The sequence below is a fragment of the Candida orthopsilosis genome, assembly GCF_000315875.1.
Source record: "Candida orthopsilosis Co 90-125, chromosome 1 draft sequence".
NCBI lineage: Eukaryota > Fungi > Ascomycota > Pichiomycetes > Serinales > Debaryomycetaceae > Lodderomyces > Lodderomyces orthopsilosis.
The window spans coordinates 2,112,379-2,127,360 of NC_018292.1; the positions used below are offsets into that span (position 1 = coordinate 2,112,379).

Consider the following 14,982-nt stretch of genomic DNA (forward strand, 5'->3'; position numbering starts at 1 on the left):
GTGTGAAGTGGTACGGATATAACTGTGATGTATGTATAATTTTCAGTGTCGTCTGCTCAAAATTTACGACGTTAATAAAATACTTCTTCAACTTCAACTTCAACTATATCCCACCATCAACTACTAAAGCATACCCAACCAATTATGAATGGTTCAAATACAACTGATATTGCATTTATTGCACCATTCACAATTCCATCAACTAATAATTCCAAACTAATATCCTTGCTCTCTGAGCATAAGATTCAGTCTATCAAGCAAGACATAAATGAGAATCCTTTACCATTGAGTTTTTCCATACCCACTACAAGTGAGTTTGACGCATCGAATATAATTGAGTCGAACAATACAAGAATCCTCAGCCAAACGTCCGGGCAGCTGAACAACAACCAGAATGAGCCGAACTCAATTGTTTCAACAATTGATGAAAATGAAGAGCCAAAATTGTTGATTGAAATTGACTCGATTCAGCCAACGAACTTGCAGCAACAACTATCGACTATTGTTTTGAACAATTTTCCAAACCTAAAAAATAACGTTGTGGAGCAAGTGCTCACGAATATAATCAATCCAGATACTGATAAATCATTTGATCGTCATCGCTCGTTTCACTGGTCACAGATCAATTTCGAATTCACCGATTTGAAGGTGATATTCGTCAGATTTAATAAGGTGGATGATGCTAAATGGTTTGTTGAGACTTATAGTCATATAGACACCCTTCTACCTAGAGTTGAATTGATTTATAGTCATCAAATTCTGGATAAACTAGCTGAGGTACCTTCTCATCCAAGCACAATTCCAGAATCATTGAAAAAGAAGTTGAAATTAATACTTTATACTTCCAAGAATTTTGCTAAGCCAAAACTACAAGGTTTGGAGGAGCTCGACAAAGTCATGCAATCTTATTCGGATTACAAAGTTGATTATAATGATTTAATTGACGTCCCCAATGAAATGAAAGAGGGTATCATCAGGGACATTATCAAGTTTCGAAGTCGTATGTTGCTCATTGAGAAGGAAAATCGGCAGAAGCAAATAGAAAATGAGAGATTGGTGACTAAAAATAAATTGAATGAATTGTTCAAAGGAATTGAAACGACAGAGGCGGGGAGGAAATCAAAAGAGAACCAGTTGTCAAATGGCGTTGTCGAAAAGGAAGATGTTGTGGTTATACCTGAACAGTATGAAAATTTGAGCGATGAGCAGTATGAAAAGATGATTCGTGAACGAGAAACAAGCGAATACCAGCAGAAATACCAAGTCCAACTAGCAAATTTTATGAAGCAGCATGCAAGTGAAAAATCAATATTAGAGTCTAAACTCGGAAAGCTACTCAATTACGAAACTAAATTAATGGACAATAAGTTGAATCAGATTGAAGAATTAAGGAACTATGAGAAATTGGAGATTACTACAATGTATGTCTATCGCTATGGTGATTACTTGAAACAACGCCATACCAAGCGATCATTGGAAATGAAATTGGATGTAGAAGATGCAGCCGCCGAAGAAAAAGAGCATGATAATGGGATTAAGCATGAGCCAAAAGTGGCACAAGTCAAGAAGCAGAAACTTGACACAAGTACAAAACTGAAATTAGACTTGCTGGTAATGGAATCACTAGATGAAGACTTGAAAAGCCAAATTCATGACAAAATCAGCAACTTGGTGGAGGAATACCTTGGAATACAAGATGACTTTCTAACAGATGTGATTAAACAACATATTGAAGTAAGTGGCTTCAATGGCAAAACAACTTTGGTGCTGGATCTTGTGGAAGTGTTGGATGAAGATGCTGAAAATTTAGTTGATGATTTATACCAGTTTGCAGGATCAATCATGGAGAAATAAAGTAGGTCATTTCTGTATTCTTTTGAATTCTTAGCTGACTTAGATTGGCAACTCTTTTTCGCTTTTCTTTGCTCACTAAATTTCCAAATTACAGAACCAATTGCAAACTCTCGATATGGAAGTTGCTCCACGCTAATGCCGTAGAGTATGAAACACAAAGGGTACCGTTTGGTTTCCCAAATATGTAGGGCAAAATATTCTTCATAAAAAGAAAAAGCACAAACATGATTAGCAAGTGTGAAAAAAATGTAGGATTATCAGCTTTTGTTCATTCGACTCATTTGGGTTTGAATTTTGCGTCGCTTGGCAAAGCTGTGTATCCACAATCTTTCAATGACGTGTCTTGAAAATGGCACGGCACTGTATTTGTTAAAATGCACTACTTTCGCTAATTACACTCACTACCTTTGCTGCAAACACTCGCTGTTATAAGTCTGTTAAAGATGATGATCACCACTAGTTTATATATCACTCTTTTAAACTTTAATCACCTTTCTATTTATCAATTTGTATTCATTGAGTATCTGTTAAACAAAGCTACACTCAGCGTTACTTATACATTGCGCCCCATAGTAACATTATGGAAATTGTATACAAGAGACAAAAGGATCTAGTTTGCTAAATAATTAGTAGTGTGCAAATTTCATAGATAACCAAGAACTTCTAAGTGCGGAATTACATTTCTAACACATTGTCCAGCACTAACCAAAAGAAACAAGAGCATCCTCACAAATGTCACAATTTGAAGCAGCATCGGAAAAGAAATATAACTCGAATGAAACGTTTCTGGGTGATAAATTAGAGAAACAAGAATTTGATGAGAACGCTGTAATTGAGTCGAAAGAATTATCATCTTCCAAGGAGCAACAATCAAAGGCACCAATAAAACATCAACCTGGGATTGTCAATATCCTTCATCCAAATAGCATTTGGCGTGACAGGATCAATACTGCTTTTTTTATTACTTTCTTTTTTATTGCCGAAGAAAGATTCTTCTATTTGATGATTTTCATGCTGGTACCAACGATGATGGAACAGTTTTTATGCACGTGGAGATTACAAACACGGAATCCTTTAATTAGTAATACTTTGACATTCGTTCTAATTGCAGGTATTGTTGTAAAGTTGGTTTTGGTATCATTTAGGACGGTTCAATTAATTCTAACCATTCCGTGGTGTGAATTTTATGAGAAAAATCAAGACGTTTCAAACACTTTAAGGAAGTTAGTAGTAGACTATTGAACCATTTGTTTAACTTGGAAAGAATTGTTACTCGCCAAAGTGAATTAGGTCCAACAGGAAGGGTTGTGTGTTGGTACATCGAGAACTCGTTATATAATGTTCCATGAGGATTACACAATTATTGCATGCAATTTATAGTTTGAAGTTTATATAGGATTCATGTCTAACTAGAGGTAAGTACTGGCGTCAATTGCCTACTTATTGGCATTTTTTTGTCTTCATATTGTAGTACTAGATCACATAAGTGGCAGCTAATGAAGTCAAGGCAAGGTACAGTTGCTTATCCATTATCAGGAATAACGAATAAAGGGTCTAGCATCACCCTGGAGAATCTCACATTGGACAAAGTAACCCAGATCTCTAGCGGGGTTCATGATCTTTACCATTATTGCTTGGAAGAAAATGACCCCACTCGTATTTGAATGCTCTCTCTGGGTTGGTATGCTTGGACTCAACGGTGATTATAAATATACATTACAAAAATACTTCTTAGTTGACAGTCTTCTATTGTATACAAATTTTAACACATAATGTAAATATACACGTTGGAATAAAAAACTAAAAGATTAATAACTTATGGCCATACGAAATTGTTCCTGCTATCCATATGTTGCATTTGTGGTGGATATTGAGGTTGGTAGCTTGGGTTTTGTAAATAATTTGCAGTGTCCTCATCATCGACATGAAATTGGGGCGCTGGGTATTCTTGCGGCGGTATATTGACACCACCATAATTGAAATCAAACGGCGACGATGTAGTGTTCCCAGTTGATGCTGTGGTGATGGCTCCCTCAGTCATTGATGAACCTTCACTAGACATCGTGTAATCAGATTCAGTGTCAGTTGGTGGCAATTCAATGTTTTTGATGTTTTTCCTAAATCTTCTAAACAAAAGAATCATTAGTGACATGTATAATCCACACCCAGCAGCTGCTCCAACAGTAATTCCTGCAATTCTTCCTTTGTTGGTAATCTGCTCTCCACTGTACGATGCATCCATTGATCCGTACTTGTTTGTCTGTCCATTTCCACTCGATGATGAGCTTGAGTCCAGTTGGGTCGAATCAACCAAGCCTGTTAGTGGAATTCTAGAGTCAATTAATGAAGCCAATGTGCTTTCGATTCCACTTGGGTTGTTGTACAATGCCGAGTTTTGATTATTGATATATTGACTTAATTTGCTGATATAGTTTGTAGGGAAGTAAACTTCAGCAACTGTGATGGTGTAGTCAATGTTGGTTGCTTGGTATGGAATCAATTGCTTAACAACTGTTTCATTAAACTTTTTAGCGTCATCGAACGGATAAGTCAACACGCCAGGTAAGTATTCAAAAATTTGAGCTGATGTAATTGTATTGTTAACAACAAAAGGATAGTTCAAAGCAGACTTGAACCCGATTGTAACAACGCCATAATTTTCACCTGGAGTACTAGTCAACTCAGGTGCAATAGCCCTTGGTAATCCGGGACTCAATGAAGGAGTGGTTGTTGGCTTTGAATGATCGCTATCAGTTTCGGTACTTGGATCATCACTTGAACTCAGCGCCACTACCAATGAGGATGGCAACCAATTCTTGGTGGTTTTTGTGCCTGAGGTTGCTTCGGGGGCGGTATTGGTGGCTGAAGACGCTGGTTCAGAAGTTGGTGCTGAGGTTACCTCAGGGGAAGCAGAAGCTGGCGCTGATGAAGCTGGTGGCAATTCCGAAACCACTGATCCAGAGGATATTTCTGCTGATGGTGAAGCAACAATGTCTGAGTTGACTCCACTAGATTGGCTGGCAATTTCGCTGCTGACTGGTGGCACAACTTCAGAAGCCGATTCAATGCTTGATTCTCCTGTCACACTTGTTGCTGGAGAAACTGCTGAAGAGCCCAACACTTCCGAAGGCGAGGCTAAATCGGTTGTAGAAGTTTCAGCAATTGGAGTAGTCTGTTCAATGTTACTACTGATAACTCCGTTCGATGTCTCTGGCAAACTACTAGCTTGAGTTCCTAAAACCTGTGAAGATGTAACCAGTTCATCAGGAGTTGATATGTAACTCGACCCAATAGGTGACACCAACGATGTTTCGGACAAAGGTTCAGTCGCCGATGTGGCTGGTGATTCCAAAAGAGGTTCAGATGATACAACAATTGATGAGACCCCTGATGATTCACCAGGTTGTGCAGAAGATGTGGCCACTGGTGATGCAATAGATTCGGTGGATGATTCAGCTGATGTAATCACAGGCGAAACAAATGATTCTTCTGATGAAGGCTCAACAGCTGATGTGGGGCCAGAAGATGAAACCACTTCTGTAGATGGCAACTCTGACGAAACTGTAGGTGAAACAAAAGACTCCGATGAAGGTGCAGTAGATGTTATCACCGACGAAACAAAGGATTCTGAAGTCGGTTCAGCAGATGAAACTATTGGTGAAACAACGGACTCTGATGAAGGCTCCACTGATGTTATTATTGGCGAAACATATGATTCCTCTGAAGTTGGCTCAACCGAAGATGTGGTTACTGGTGAAGCAACAGACTCTGTTGAGGGTTCAGCTGAAGATGTGATAACAGGTGAGACATACGAGTCTTGTGACGAAGGTTCAGCAGATGTGAACACTGACAGTTCGAATGAACTTTCAATTGGGAAGGAAGGGGTTATTGATACTTGAGAAGTTGTTGAAGGTACTTCTGATTCCAGTGGTTCAAAAGAAGCAGAAGATGAAGGGAACTCAGCTTCTGAAGGTGATACCGTGCTCCATGTTTCAGCGGACAGTGTAGTTGGTGATACAACCACCGATGATGGTGATGATGGTGATGATGGTGATGATGATTCAGGAGCTGGACTGGAAGCAAATCCAGTAGGTGAGACCACAGACTCAACATTTGCATCACTGGATGGTTCTTGTGAATATGTTGAAGGTTCAATCAAACTTGAAGATGAAACTGGCGCATTAATCGAAGTTGTAATTGGTGAAGCTGAATAAGAAGAGCTTGAAGATGCTTGAGCAGTAAATGTAGCCAGCGATTCATCTGTACCAGGAACAGATACATATGATGAAGAGCTTACAGATGAGGAGTAGTCCAAAGTTGCTTCCGACGCAGATGTCAAATATGTTGAACTAGATCCACTTGATGTTGCTGCTTCAATTGATGTTGTGACTGGACTAGCAAATTCTGAAGATTGTTGACTAGCTGACTCTTGAGTACCAGCCACTTTCAGTGTGTCCCCTGATGAGCTTGTAATAGACTGAACAGTAAATGAAGAGTCAGCTGAAGACTCGGTAGCAAATGTACTGGAGAATGAAGACGACGAAGGTGCGACTAATGATGAACTAGCAACTGAAGCATCAGATGACTTTTCAGTATCAGTTGATGATGTAGCTGCTGCTTTATCAGTACTAGACGATGCAGCACTGGAACTTGACCCTGCAGCGGTGAACGATTCAAGTGATGATTCAGTGGGTTCAACCAAAGAAGTGCTGACAGTAGATTTAGTTGCACCAGATGACGAATAATCATTAGCAGCCAGCGAAGTTCCTGATGTCTGAACATTTGCTGACGTAGTTTGAGCTCCAGAGGTCTCTGATTGTGAAGTACTAGACGTTGCTGGGGATAAGTTCGAACTTGACGTCACAGGGTCATTATTGCTACTTTGAACCCCCTCCACAGTAAATGCAGCTGATGTGGAAGAGCTTGTTTGATCGTTGTTATTTGAAGATGCTTGATCGTTGTTGGTTGTGGATGTTTGCTCAGTGTGGGCTGAGGTTATTTGATCGTTGTTGGTTGTGGATGTTTGCTCAGTGTGGGCTGAGGTTATTTGGTCATTGTTGGCTGATGTCGTTTGCTCATTGTTAACTGGTGAAGTTGAAGTAGCAGCAGAATCATCGTTTTGGGATGACGTTGGCTCTTCTGTTGTTGCTCCTGTAACGGTTGAAGAAGTTTGTCGACCTTGTGTAGGTGAGCTCTCTTCATCTGGTGTTGCAGAAGTTTTGCTTGAAGACGTTGTTGGATAGAATGGTTCATTTCTTGAAGTAGTACCTTGGGATGTACTTGTAGTATCCTGGTATTCGCTTGTAGTTGCTGCACTAGTTGAAGCTGTTGAGGTGTAATCGTCCGAACTAGTTGCATCATTACCACCAAAAATATACCTACTTGTACGATCATCATTATCGCTACTGCTGTCACTGTTTTCTCCGTTGTTACTATTTCTTCCTTCATCTTGTGATGTAGTGGAACTTTGCACGTCTTCACTGCTTGGTGACTCACTAGTAAACAATTCTGAGAATGAAGTAGATGAGGTTGATTCAGAAGCATCTGATGAAGATGTTTGGTTTCTTCCGTAAAATACTCCATTGGCAGCATCTTGAATTCTGTCGAGAAGACTATCTGCTCTTTTCTTTATAGCATTGCCTTGATGAAAATGAATTGGTTGTCCATAAACTGTTGACACAAATGACAATATATAAACGGCTGATACTAAATTCAAGTTGGTATTTGCAAGCATTTTATAGGATTTAAATTGAAAGAACGACTGTAGTTGGGAAAGATATCAAAAACGATTGAGTGTAGAAAAAGATTGACTAAGTGGGTATTGAAATAAAAACGAAATTTGGTTGTAGAAACTGTGGGGGGGTATAAAATGGAAAGTTGAGTTGTAATGTAATAAAGCGAATGAATAAAATTTTTACCAACAAAAGATGTCGAAAAGTGGGTATCAAAATGTAGTAAAGTGAAATGAAAAGGACTGTCTAAGGTCTTCAGACTGAGATATTGTAAATGTCTGTCCTGTGTGTTTTAGCAAGCGAATTGTTGTTGAGTTCACTTTCTTTCTCACTTTCTCTCTCTTTGAAACTACACTATATTGAATTTGACTGAACACGTGAGTAGATGAAGACTATGTTGGCTGTGGTGGTGGTGGTAGTGGTGGTAGTAGTTGATGGTGTTGAATAGTGAGGTGTGTGTTTGATAACAGTCAGTAATAAGAATGAATGATGATTTGTGTTGTCACTTTGGTTATATGAAACTGAATTGGTTTTATAAAAGCCTTTCCAATTCTCATTTTTAGACTTTTCTCATTTTGAACCAAGGTACACGCCTCCTTCTATACTTTCTTTTTCATTCAATTTGAAACAACAGCACAAAACAAAAACAAAAGTCAGAAAAGTATAAAATATTTTTAGCACCTTATACATATTTTTAAACTACCAAACACGACCTTTTTGTAATATTACATCTATACTTCAATATATGAATGGTAGTGTAGATCATTACGAACACTAATTTTCATTGATTTTGTAAGAGAAAAAATATGTATATTTTGTATTGCTGGCTTTGTGTAATTTGTACTCTACTTTAATACCTCGTCTGTGCTTCCTTTTGTTTTACTAAATTAAGGTAAGAAACAATAGAGCTCTCTTTCTACTATAGAAGAATTTTTGTATTGCATTTGTGATTCGCGCGTATCCCGCCTTATATATCTTCACTCTATATTAACCCTTTTCATACTTTGTGTTCGCATCTGAACTGTGTTTAGCGTTTAGATCAAAAAGACATTCCTTCTTGAAACTGATGGAACTGGCTTTGGTGGAACCATTTTCGTACAAGATTCGTTCTAGTACTGAATGAGAAAGGAAAAACATTTGGGCGCCGCAACGCCACTATTCAACTGACGCGAATGAATCCTAATTAGGAAAGCAAAACATTCTTGCAAAACCAAATGTGTACAATTTTATAGTCATTTCGATTTTACGACACGATTCGAAATCAAATAATTGAATGGTTCTAGTTCTTTAAATCCCGCATCCAGTTCACTTTAAACATTATATTCTAGAGTCACCCCATATGCAAAATTTTAGTTTTGACGGTTTTGACGGTTTTGTTGAGTTTTCGCGGTAATCAACGTCATAGTTTATACACCAACAATGCCCTCCTCTGCGTCATCGTAAGAAATTTGCCCAGCGGCATAAGGTTGAAAGCTTTAGTGTTGTTTGGAGGGGACATGGTATGTCATCTCTATTTATTGCAGGAGATCGATTGCTTATGATGGAGTAAATAGACGATGGATAAGGGAGACAAAGGAGTCATTAGTTGTGAATCATCTCTGGGCTGTAAAATTAGCATAGAATTTTTGAACCACCCCCTATATCACACTATTCCCGAATCGAAAGATATATTAAGTTTGGGTAAATTTGGAGTGTGGCGGTGTGTTGCATAGTGTAGTCTCAATCTTTTTGTCGTCATGTAGTGGGTGGGAGTGAGATCAAACGTGTCAAGGAAAATAAGAATTTTCAAGTCGCGTCAATTGTGAAAAGTTTAAAAACAATCCATAAGACGACGAGATGGTCAAGATACAGCAGTAGTTAGAAAATATTGAAACATGACGATACGTTTCCTCCAACTCCCCCTTCTAGAATGAACTAATTTAGATTTAGCTGCTATCGCTAATGGTGTGATCAGTCGACGTTTCTAAAGCATCGATTCCAGATATGCCGAATTTTGTGTAATATTGTTTTTTTTTTTTTGCATCCAGTTTTAGTTACTGCATATCAAGAATATCTTCTGTATGTGTTTGTTGTATAACTAGCACCAATTAATCAACTCACTTTTAGTATAATTGAGTACTTCCTTTCCATAAGTAGATTGGATGATCTGCTTAAAAAATATAACGCAGGATGTTTCTCAATTTAGACGACTGTCGTGTTAAATAGTAATGGCACGATTTATGGGGTCTTTTAGTATGATGATATATGGTACGATTTTCAAACGCCCAACTCTTAAGATCCTCTGGAGATGCTTGCGTAGTGCCTTATTCAATAGTACTTATATCAGATCCAAAGGTTATATTTGAACATTTTTTGCATGAAAGTGATGTAAAATCCACATAATAACTTTACGAACTATCAATGTTCATCTTAAACTATTGAATGTATCGTCAATCTAATTGTGGATGATTAAGAGAATACTCTCTTAAGTATTATTCTTAGTTAAAAACCCACTGAACCTAGGAATTGCATATAATCGTCTACTGCGTTGGTAGCGCTTTAGAGTACGATGAATTCTCAAATTCATGTGGGATGATTTTTTATTATCATGGAGCGGTCACATTTTGCAGCATCCATGTTACTATGTCATCAACTGGACACCAGGAAAGTGATTATGATGACCACACAACAACCACACCATTTGGTTCAAGTACAAGCTCCAGTCGATTACGTCGATTAGATAGGTTGGTCATTGATCAATCATCATTACTTGACGAAGATGATCAAATTGAATACATCAATCAACTAAACAATTACAACATAAAGCAGTACCGCAAATATCTCAAATTGATCATTTACTTCTACGTTGCTCAGATTGTTGCTATTATGCTGTTCAGTTTCAACAATAGTGACTTACATGATAAATCATTGCTATTTCTCACATTAATATCAGTATTGCTCAACGTCATAACCGTTCAAGAAATCGAACAGAAATATCTGTACAATGTAACGATTCTTGAAAGAACTTTCAATTTGGTACAATCCATTAGTATGCTCAATCTGCTAATTTCAATTGAAGTAATTTATGTTGATTTGTTCAAGATAAAAGTTTACTACTTTGCTGCTTTAATCGTATGCAATTATGCATTACCAAGAATGCATCGGTCCATGTTTAATCAAATTGGGGAATCAGTGAAGGTGTTGGACAAGTTGAAGTATAAATATAAGAATGTATAAGGACTGATAAGTGTGGGTGGTTGTAGTTCAATTGCGGATCATTGACTGAATTGTTACGTTTAATGTCAATGACTCTACCAACACTATTAATGTAGTTGATGAGTAAATTGGTGAAGAAATAAATAGAATGAATTTGGGATTGGAGCGATGTTTATAGCTGCAAATCACCCAGTAGTTCTATCCAAAGAAATGGATTTTCAATCTCAGTTTGCTACATGGTTGTGGTAGTGGGTGTTGGGATACAAGCTGTAACGTAATAATAATAATCTAACAAGCAGTTTGAGAGATGCTAGAGATGGTAAACTAGAAATTAGAGTTATTTTACGGCAAAAAACGCACTTGGGTTCAATAACCAAATGACACTATGTTTCATGAAGATAAATGTCGCGAGAGTCTTCGGCGTATCTGCATTTCCTCTAACGTGTCAAAGCTACAACATACGGAACAGATTTTGCAAAGAGTGTAACACATTCGCAAACAAAGCAACGCTAGATCAGAGAAAAAGACAGACAGACAGACAGACATTTGTTGCCCCTATTGCTTTAGTACCACCAAATCTGCACATTGAGTGATGTCACGTAATCATTGTAAAGGTGTTAAGTGTTTGTATGAGTCAGAAACGTTTGTTTCTCCAAACTTTACCCCGCTCGTTATGTCGCAAAATTTTTTTACGAGATAAAGTCAAATGAGTGAACCAAGGACATTAATACGCTGAAGTGAGCCACCTTGATGACTAAGGTGAGAGTATTAGAGATAGTGAATGTATCGCAGAAGATCTTTTGATCATGTCTTCACTGTAATCTACAAAAATTTGCTAACTAGCAGGTGCTATCAAATTTTTCACGGTACATTTCACCACAAGATTTGACGAGAGTTTTTCCGTTACAACTGTTGTTCCGTTTTCGTTAACTTAACTCAAAGTTTGGGGAAGGGGGAGGAAGGTGGAAACAAAATTAAGAGTTGGGGTAGCATACACTAATGTTGATACTTTGGAGCCAATGGATTTCACGTCGATAAAACAGATGAGAGAAGCAATGGCTGAACAATCGATGTCGGAGCGCATGCTCATGGAATCCGCGACACGGCTATAGCCGTAAATAAATTTTTTATTCCTAAAATTGGTAAACTGGTGAAGAATAGTTCACAACAAGAATTTCTTTTCTTACAGTTGCAAGGGTGTTTGATTCTGCGTGTGAAACCGAGGTGAATATAAGCTACACAAGCCGGAGTAGAAGATGGTTCTTGCCCCTTTGGTTCTATATCATGCATGAATCATGTAATTTGCAAAAAATTTTCCTCACTGTGACTCAAAATAAAATTTTGTGACATTGTAAGAGAAAAAAATTTTTAATCTTATTGTTCTCGTTTTTGAAAGCTGCACGTCTAGATTTGATCAATCCCTGCATACATTTTGAGTTTTTTTATCAATTTGATCAGTGGGATGGACACAACATTTCCAACTGATTTTTACAACGCTGTTGTCTACACACTTTCTTGTAAACGAACTTATTGTAAATATCAGTCTACCTCTGATAAAATGAAAACCCAAAGGGACAAGTTCTTGGTAATTGGATTGCTATTGAAGCCACAATAGCCAAGCCCCAAACAGAAGTAAAAACCGTGTGTTGTTACGACATTTGTCAGGATGAACCACAGTTAGCTGATACTCTTATAATTCATTTAAAACTGTGAAGAGTCAAAATTGCTTAACCCTGTGTCCGGTTTCGGAGGTTAAGCGAAATGCGGAGCATACTCAACTACCCTCCATTTGCCCCGATTTGCTGTATCACTTGGGTTTTATTTTTGTTGGCAATCTCGCAATTGCATTACATCATGCGCATTGGCTAAATTCTAAAAAAAAAAGCTTTAAGGAAATAAAAAAATGTCTCCCATTAATTCCGAATCTCGAACGTGGCTGGTAGCGTATAATTGGGTAAACAAAATAACTATTGAAAAAATGTCGCAGTGAGTTTAAAAAGGGGGTGGTTTATTTCCATGTTTTGTAGACCGTCAAAGAGACATAACTTAACATAAAGCCTTGTATTTATTGCAATTGCTATGGTTATGGGATAAAAGATTGTGGCTGTAAAATTGGTTCTAGAAAAATCTTTTCTGCTTCCTTTCATTGAAGATTCTTTCCAAAAACTTTTTTTTCATAGTTAAGATTGTAAACGATGCATCATTTCTAATAATAGCAAACTTGAAACAATAGTGAGACTCTTTTTTACAATTACGCAAAGAGGAAACTACAAAAACATAAACAGAGCACTTAACGGAAACGTAAAAGGGAGAAGGAGAAAACGTGGGTTCAGCGACGACATTACGGGTTTATGCAAGGGCATCACACTCCTTAATATGTCTGGAGTCTAGACTTGGATTATACAACGAGAGGAACTACATTCTTATGCTTCGAGAAGGGGAGGAGATAACGGTAGCTGTTTCCTCGGTTCGTATAAAATTCAAACACAATAGGTTTTAGCCACGAAGTAGAACCATTTAGTTTTTATTGCATCCCTTTACTTTCGCTTTCACTTGGCCTTGTAAGGAAAATCAATGCTAGTGGCTAGAATCACGGGGATTAATGTCCGATTACAAACTCACTACAATATTCAGAGCCACAACAGTGGTTGCCGAAACCTTTCCTGTTCAGAATTGCCTATGAGAAAGAACACCATATAAAGAATATGTGCGACATTTTCTACCAAGGAATCCATGATTGTGAACATACATATGTGGAATGTTGATCATATGTTTTACTTAGATTTCCCAATTAAGTAAGCGTTTATCAAAATATTTACCAATTTAGCACGTATGGAATATGCTGTATAAAGACTTAAACCCCTAAGAAACGTGCGTTGAGCTCTATCATATTTCTTTTTTTTTGAACGGATATTGTTCTCTATTTGACCGTGGTTGTTGCGAAAAAAAGAGGTGGTTGGCTTACATTTACTCTACTATGTTAATGAGCTCACGTGAAGCTCGCTTGGATTGTTCATGCTTGTATCTTTTCGGCAACGGAGAGGAAATTTTGTGTTGAACAACAATTTTTGGTGGTTGAGTTTCTCAAAATCTTTGGAACGATAAATTACGTGTTGAACTCTAAGCGAAGCGCCCCAACTCGCCCCGGACTCGGCTCTAACAAAATGTTTTTCATGCAGTAAATGACTTTTTTTGGTGAGACAAAAAGAAATAGACACCACGAGGGGTAATTCCAAACAATAGGAGAGAGGGAAAACAGACAATAACTATATATTTGAAAGACGAAATTCCTGGATTGTATGAAAATCTGAGTTTACGGATAACCAGGGAGATCTAAGATTAAAGACTCACGTATATAGTGAGAGAGTTAGTGCACAAGTAGAGTGGTTTTATACAGGAGGCTCTTCTAATAAGAATGTGAATGATGCATTGAATGACCTTGTTATATATTTTTCCTCCCTTAATTTGTTTCTTTTTAAATTCGTAATGGCTGTGGCTTGGCCAAAAAGAGCCAAAGTCTAGATTTATGGCCAGATCCTTTCAGTCCACCACATGGACACTAAAGTAAACGCCCTAACAAAAAAAACACAAGTGTTTTACAACTCTTTGATTGCTTGCTCAACACAAAATGTAGTGGTGGTGGTGGGTTGTTTGCTCGCGATTCCGCCATCGAGAAGAGAAGAAAAAAATCCTCCTCGAGCTGCGTAGGTCGGAGGTGGTACAACGATGTTCGGTATTGAAGAGAAAACAGCGCGAAAAAATAAAATAAAACCAAATTTGGTAGGTCAAGATAGACGGGGAGAGAGGAGAGTGAGGAGAAAAAAATACAGAAAAAGACAGAAAAAAACAGAACAGACAAAATTTATTTTCTTGCCTCTTAATGACCGTTGGCTAATGTTACTAAATAATAATGTCACATTCTTTCGTTCTTTCCTCGCTCTTATGTAAGTTTCTGTACTTTATAAAGAGGAGGCAGTTATTACTCACTGTAGGAAAAGGAGAGACTTTTCTCCTTTACAGTCGTGATCCGTATAGTTTAACCATGTGGTATGTTTTTTATGTGTGTGTTTTGTGCATCTGTTGGGTTTTGAGCAGCCTTGAATTCCGAAGTAGGTAGAGACTGTAGACAAAAAGGACTAGAATTAGAACCCACATGTGTGTAAGAGACATTTTGTTTGCTGAACGACATTTTTTCTTGTGT

The 14,982-nt window shown here is 37.7% G+C and overlaps 4 protein-coding genes across 4 annotated transcripts; 3 read left to right on the plus strand and 1 right to left on the minus strand. All coding sequences in view use genetic code 12, as the record gives it.

Moving 5' to 3' along the window:
• Window positions 1-144: 144 nt before the first annotated feature.
• On the plus strand, window positions 145-1,854 carry CORT_0A09580 (Snu71 protein; the record flags this gene model as incomplete). Its single annotated transcript, XM_003866734.1, has 1 exon — window positions 145-1,854. The coding sequence occupies one exon, from the start codon at window positions 145-147 to the stop codon at window positions 1,852-1,854; it is 1,710 nt and encodes a 569-aa protein (XP_003866782.1).
• A 732-nt stretch (window positions 1,855-2,586) lies between these two features.
• CORT_0A09590 (Snu71 protein) lies at window positions 2,587-3,096 on the plus strand (the record flags this gene model as incomplete). Its single annotated transcript, XM_003866735.1, has 1 exon — window positions 2,587-3,096. One exon carries the CDS (start codon window positions 2,587-2,589, stop codon window positions 3,094-3,096), a length of 510 nt encoding a protein of 169 aa, XP_003866783.1.
• Window positions 3,097-3,670: 574 nt separating this feature from the next.
• Window positions 3,671-7,588, minus strand: CORT_0A09600 (Msb2 adhesin-like protein; the record flags this gene model as incomplete). The annotated part of the gene is made up of 1 exon (XM_003866736.1): window positions 3,671-7,588. The coding sequence occupies one exon, from the start codon at window positions 7,586-7,588 to the stop codon at window positions 3,671-3,673; it is 3,918 nt and encodes a 1,305-aa protein (XP_003866784.1).
• A 2,569-nt stretch (window positions 7,589-10,157) lies between these two features.
• Window positions 10,158-10,802, plus strand: CORT_0A09610 (hypothetical protein; the record flags this gene model as incomplete). Its single annotated transcript, XM_003866737.1, has 1 exon — window positions 10,158-10,802. One exon carries the CDS (start codon window positions 10,158-10,160, stop codon window positions 10,800-10,802), a length of 645 nt encoding a protein of 214 aa, XP_003866785.1.
• Window positions 10,803-14,982: the final 4,180 nt, after the last annotated feature.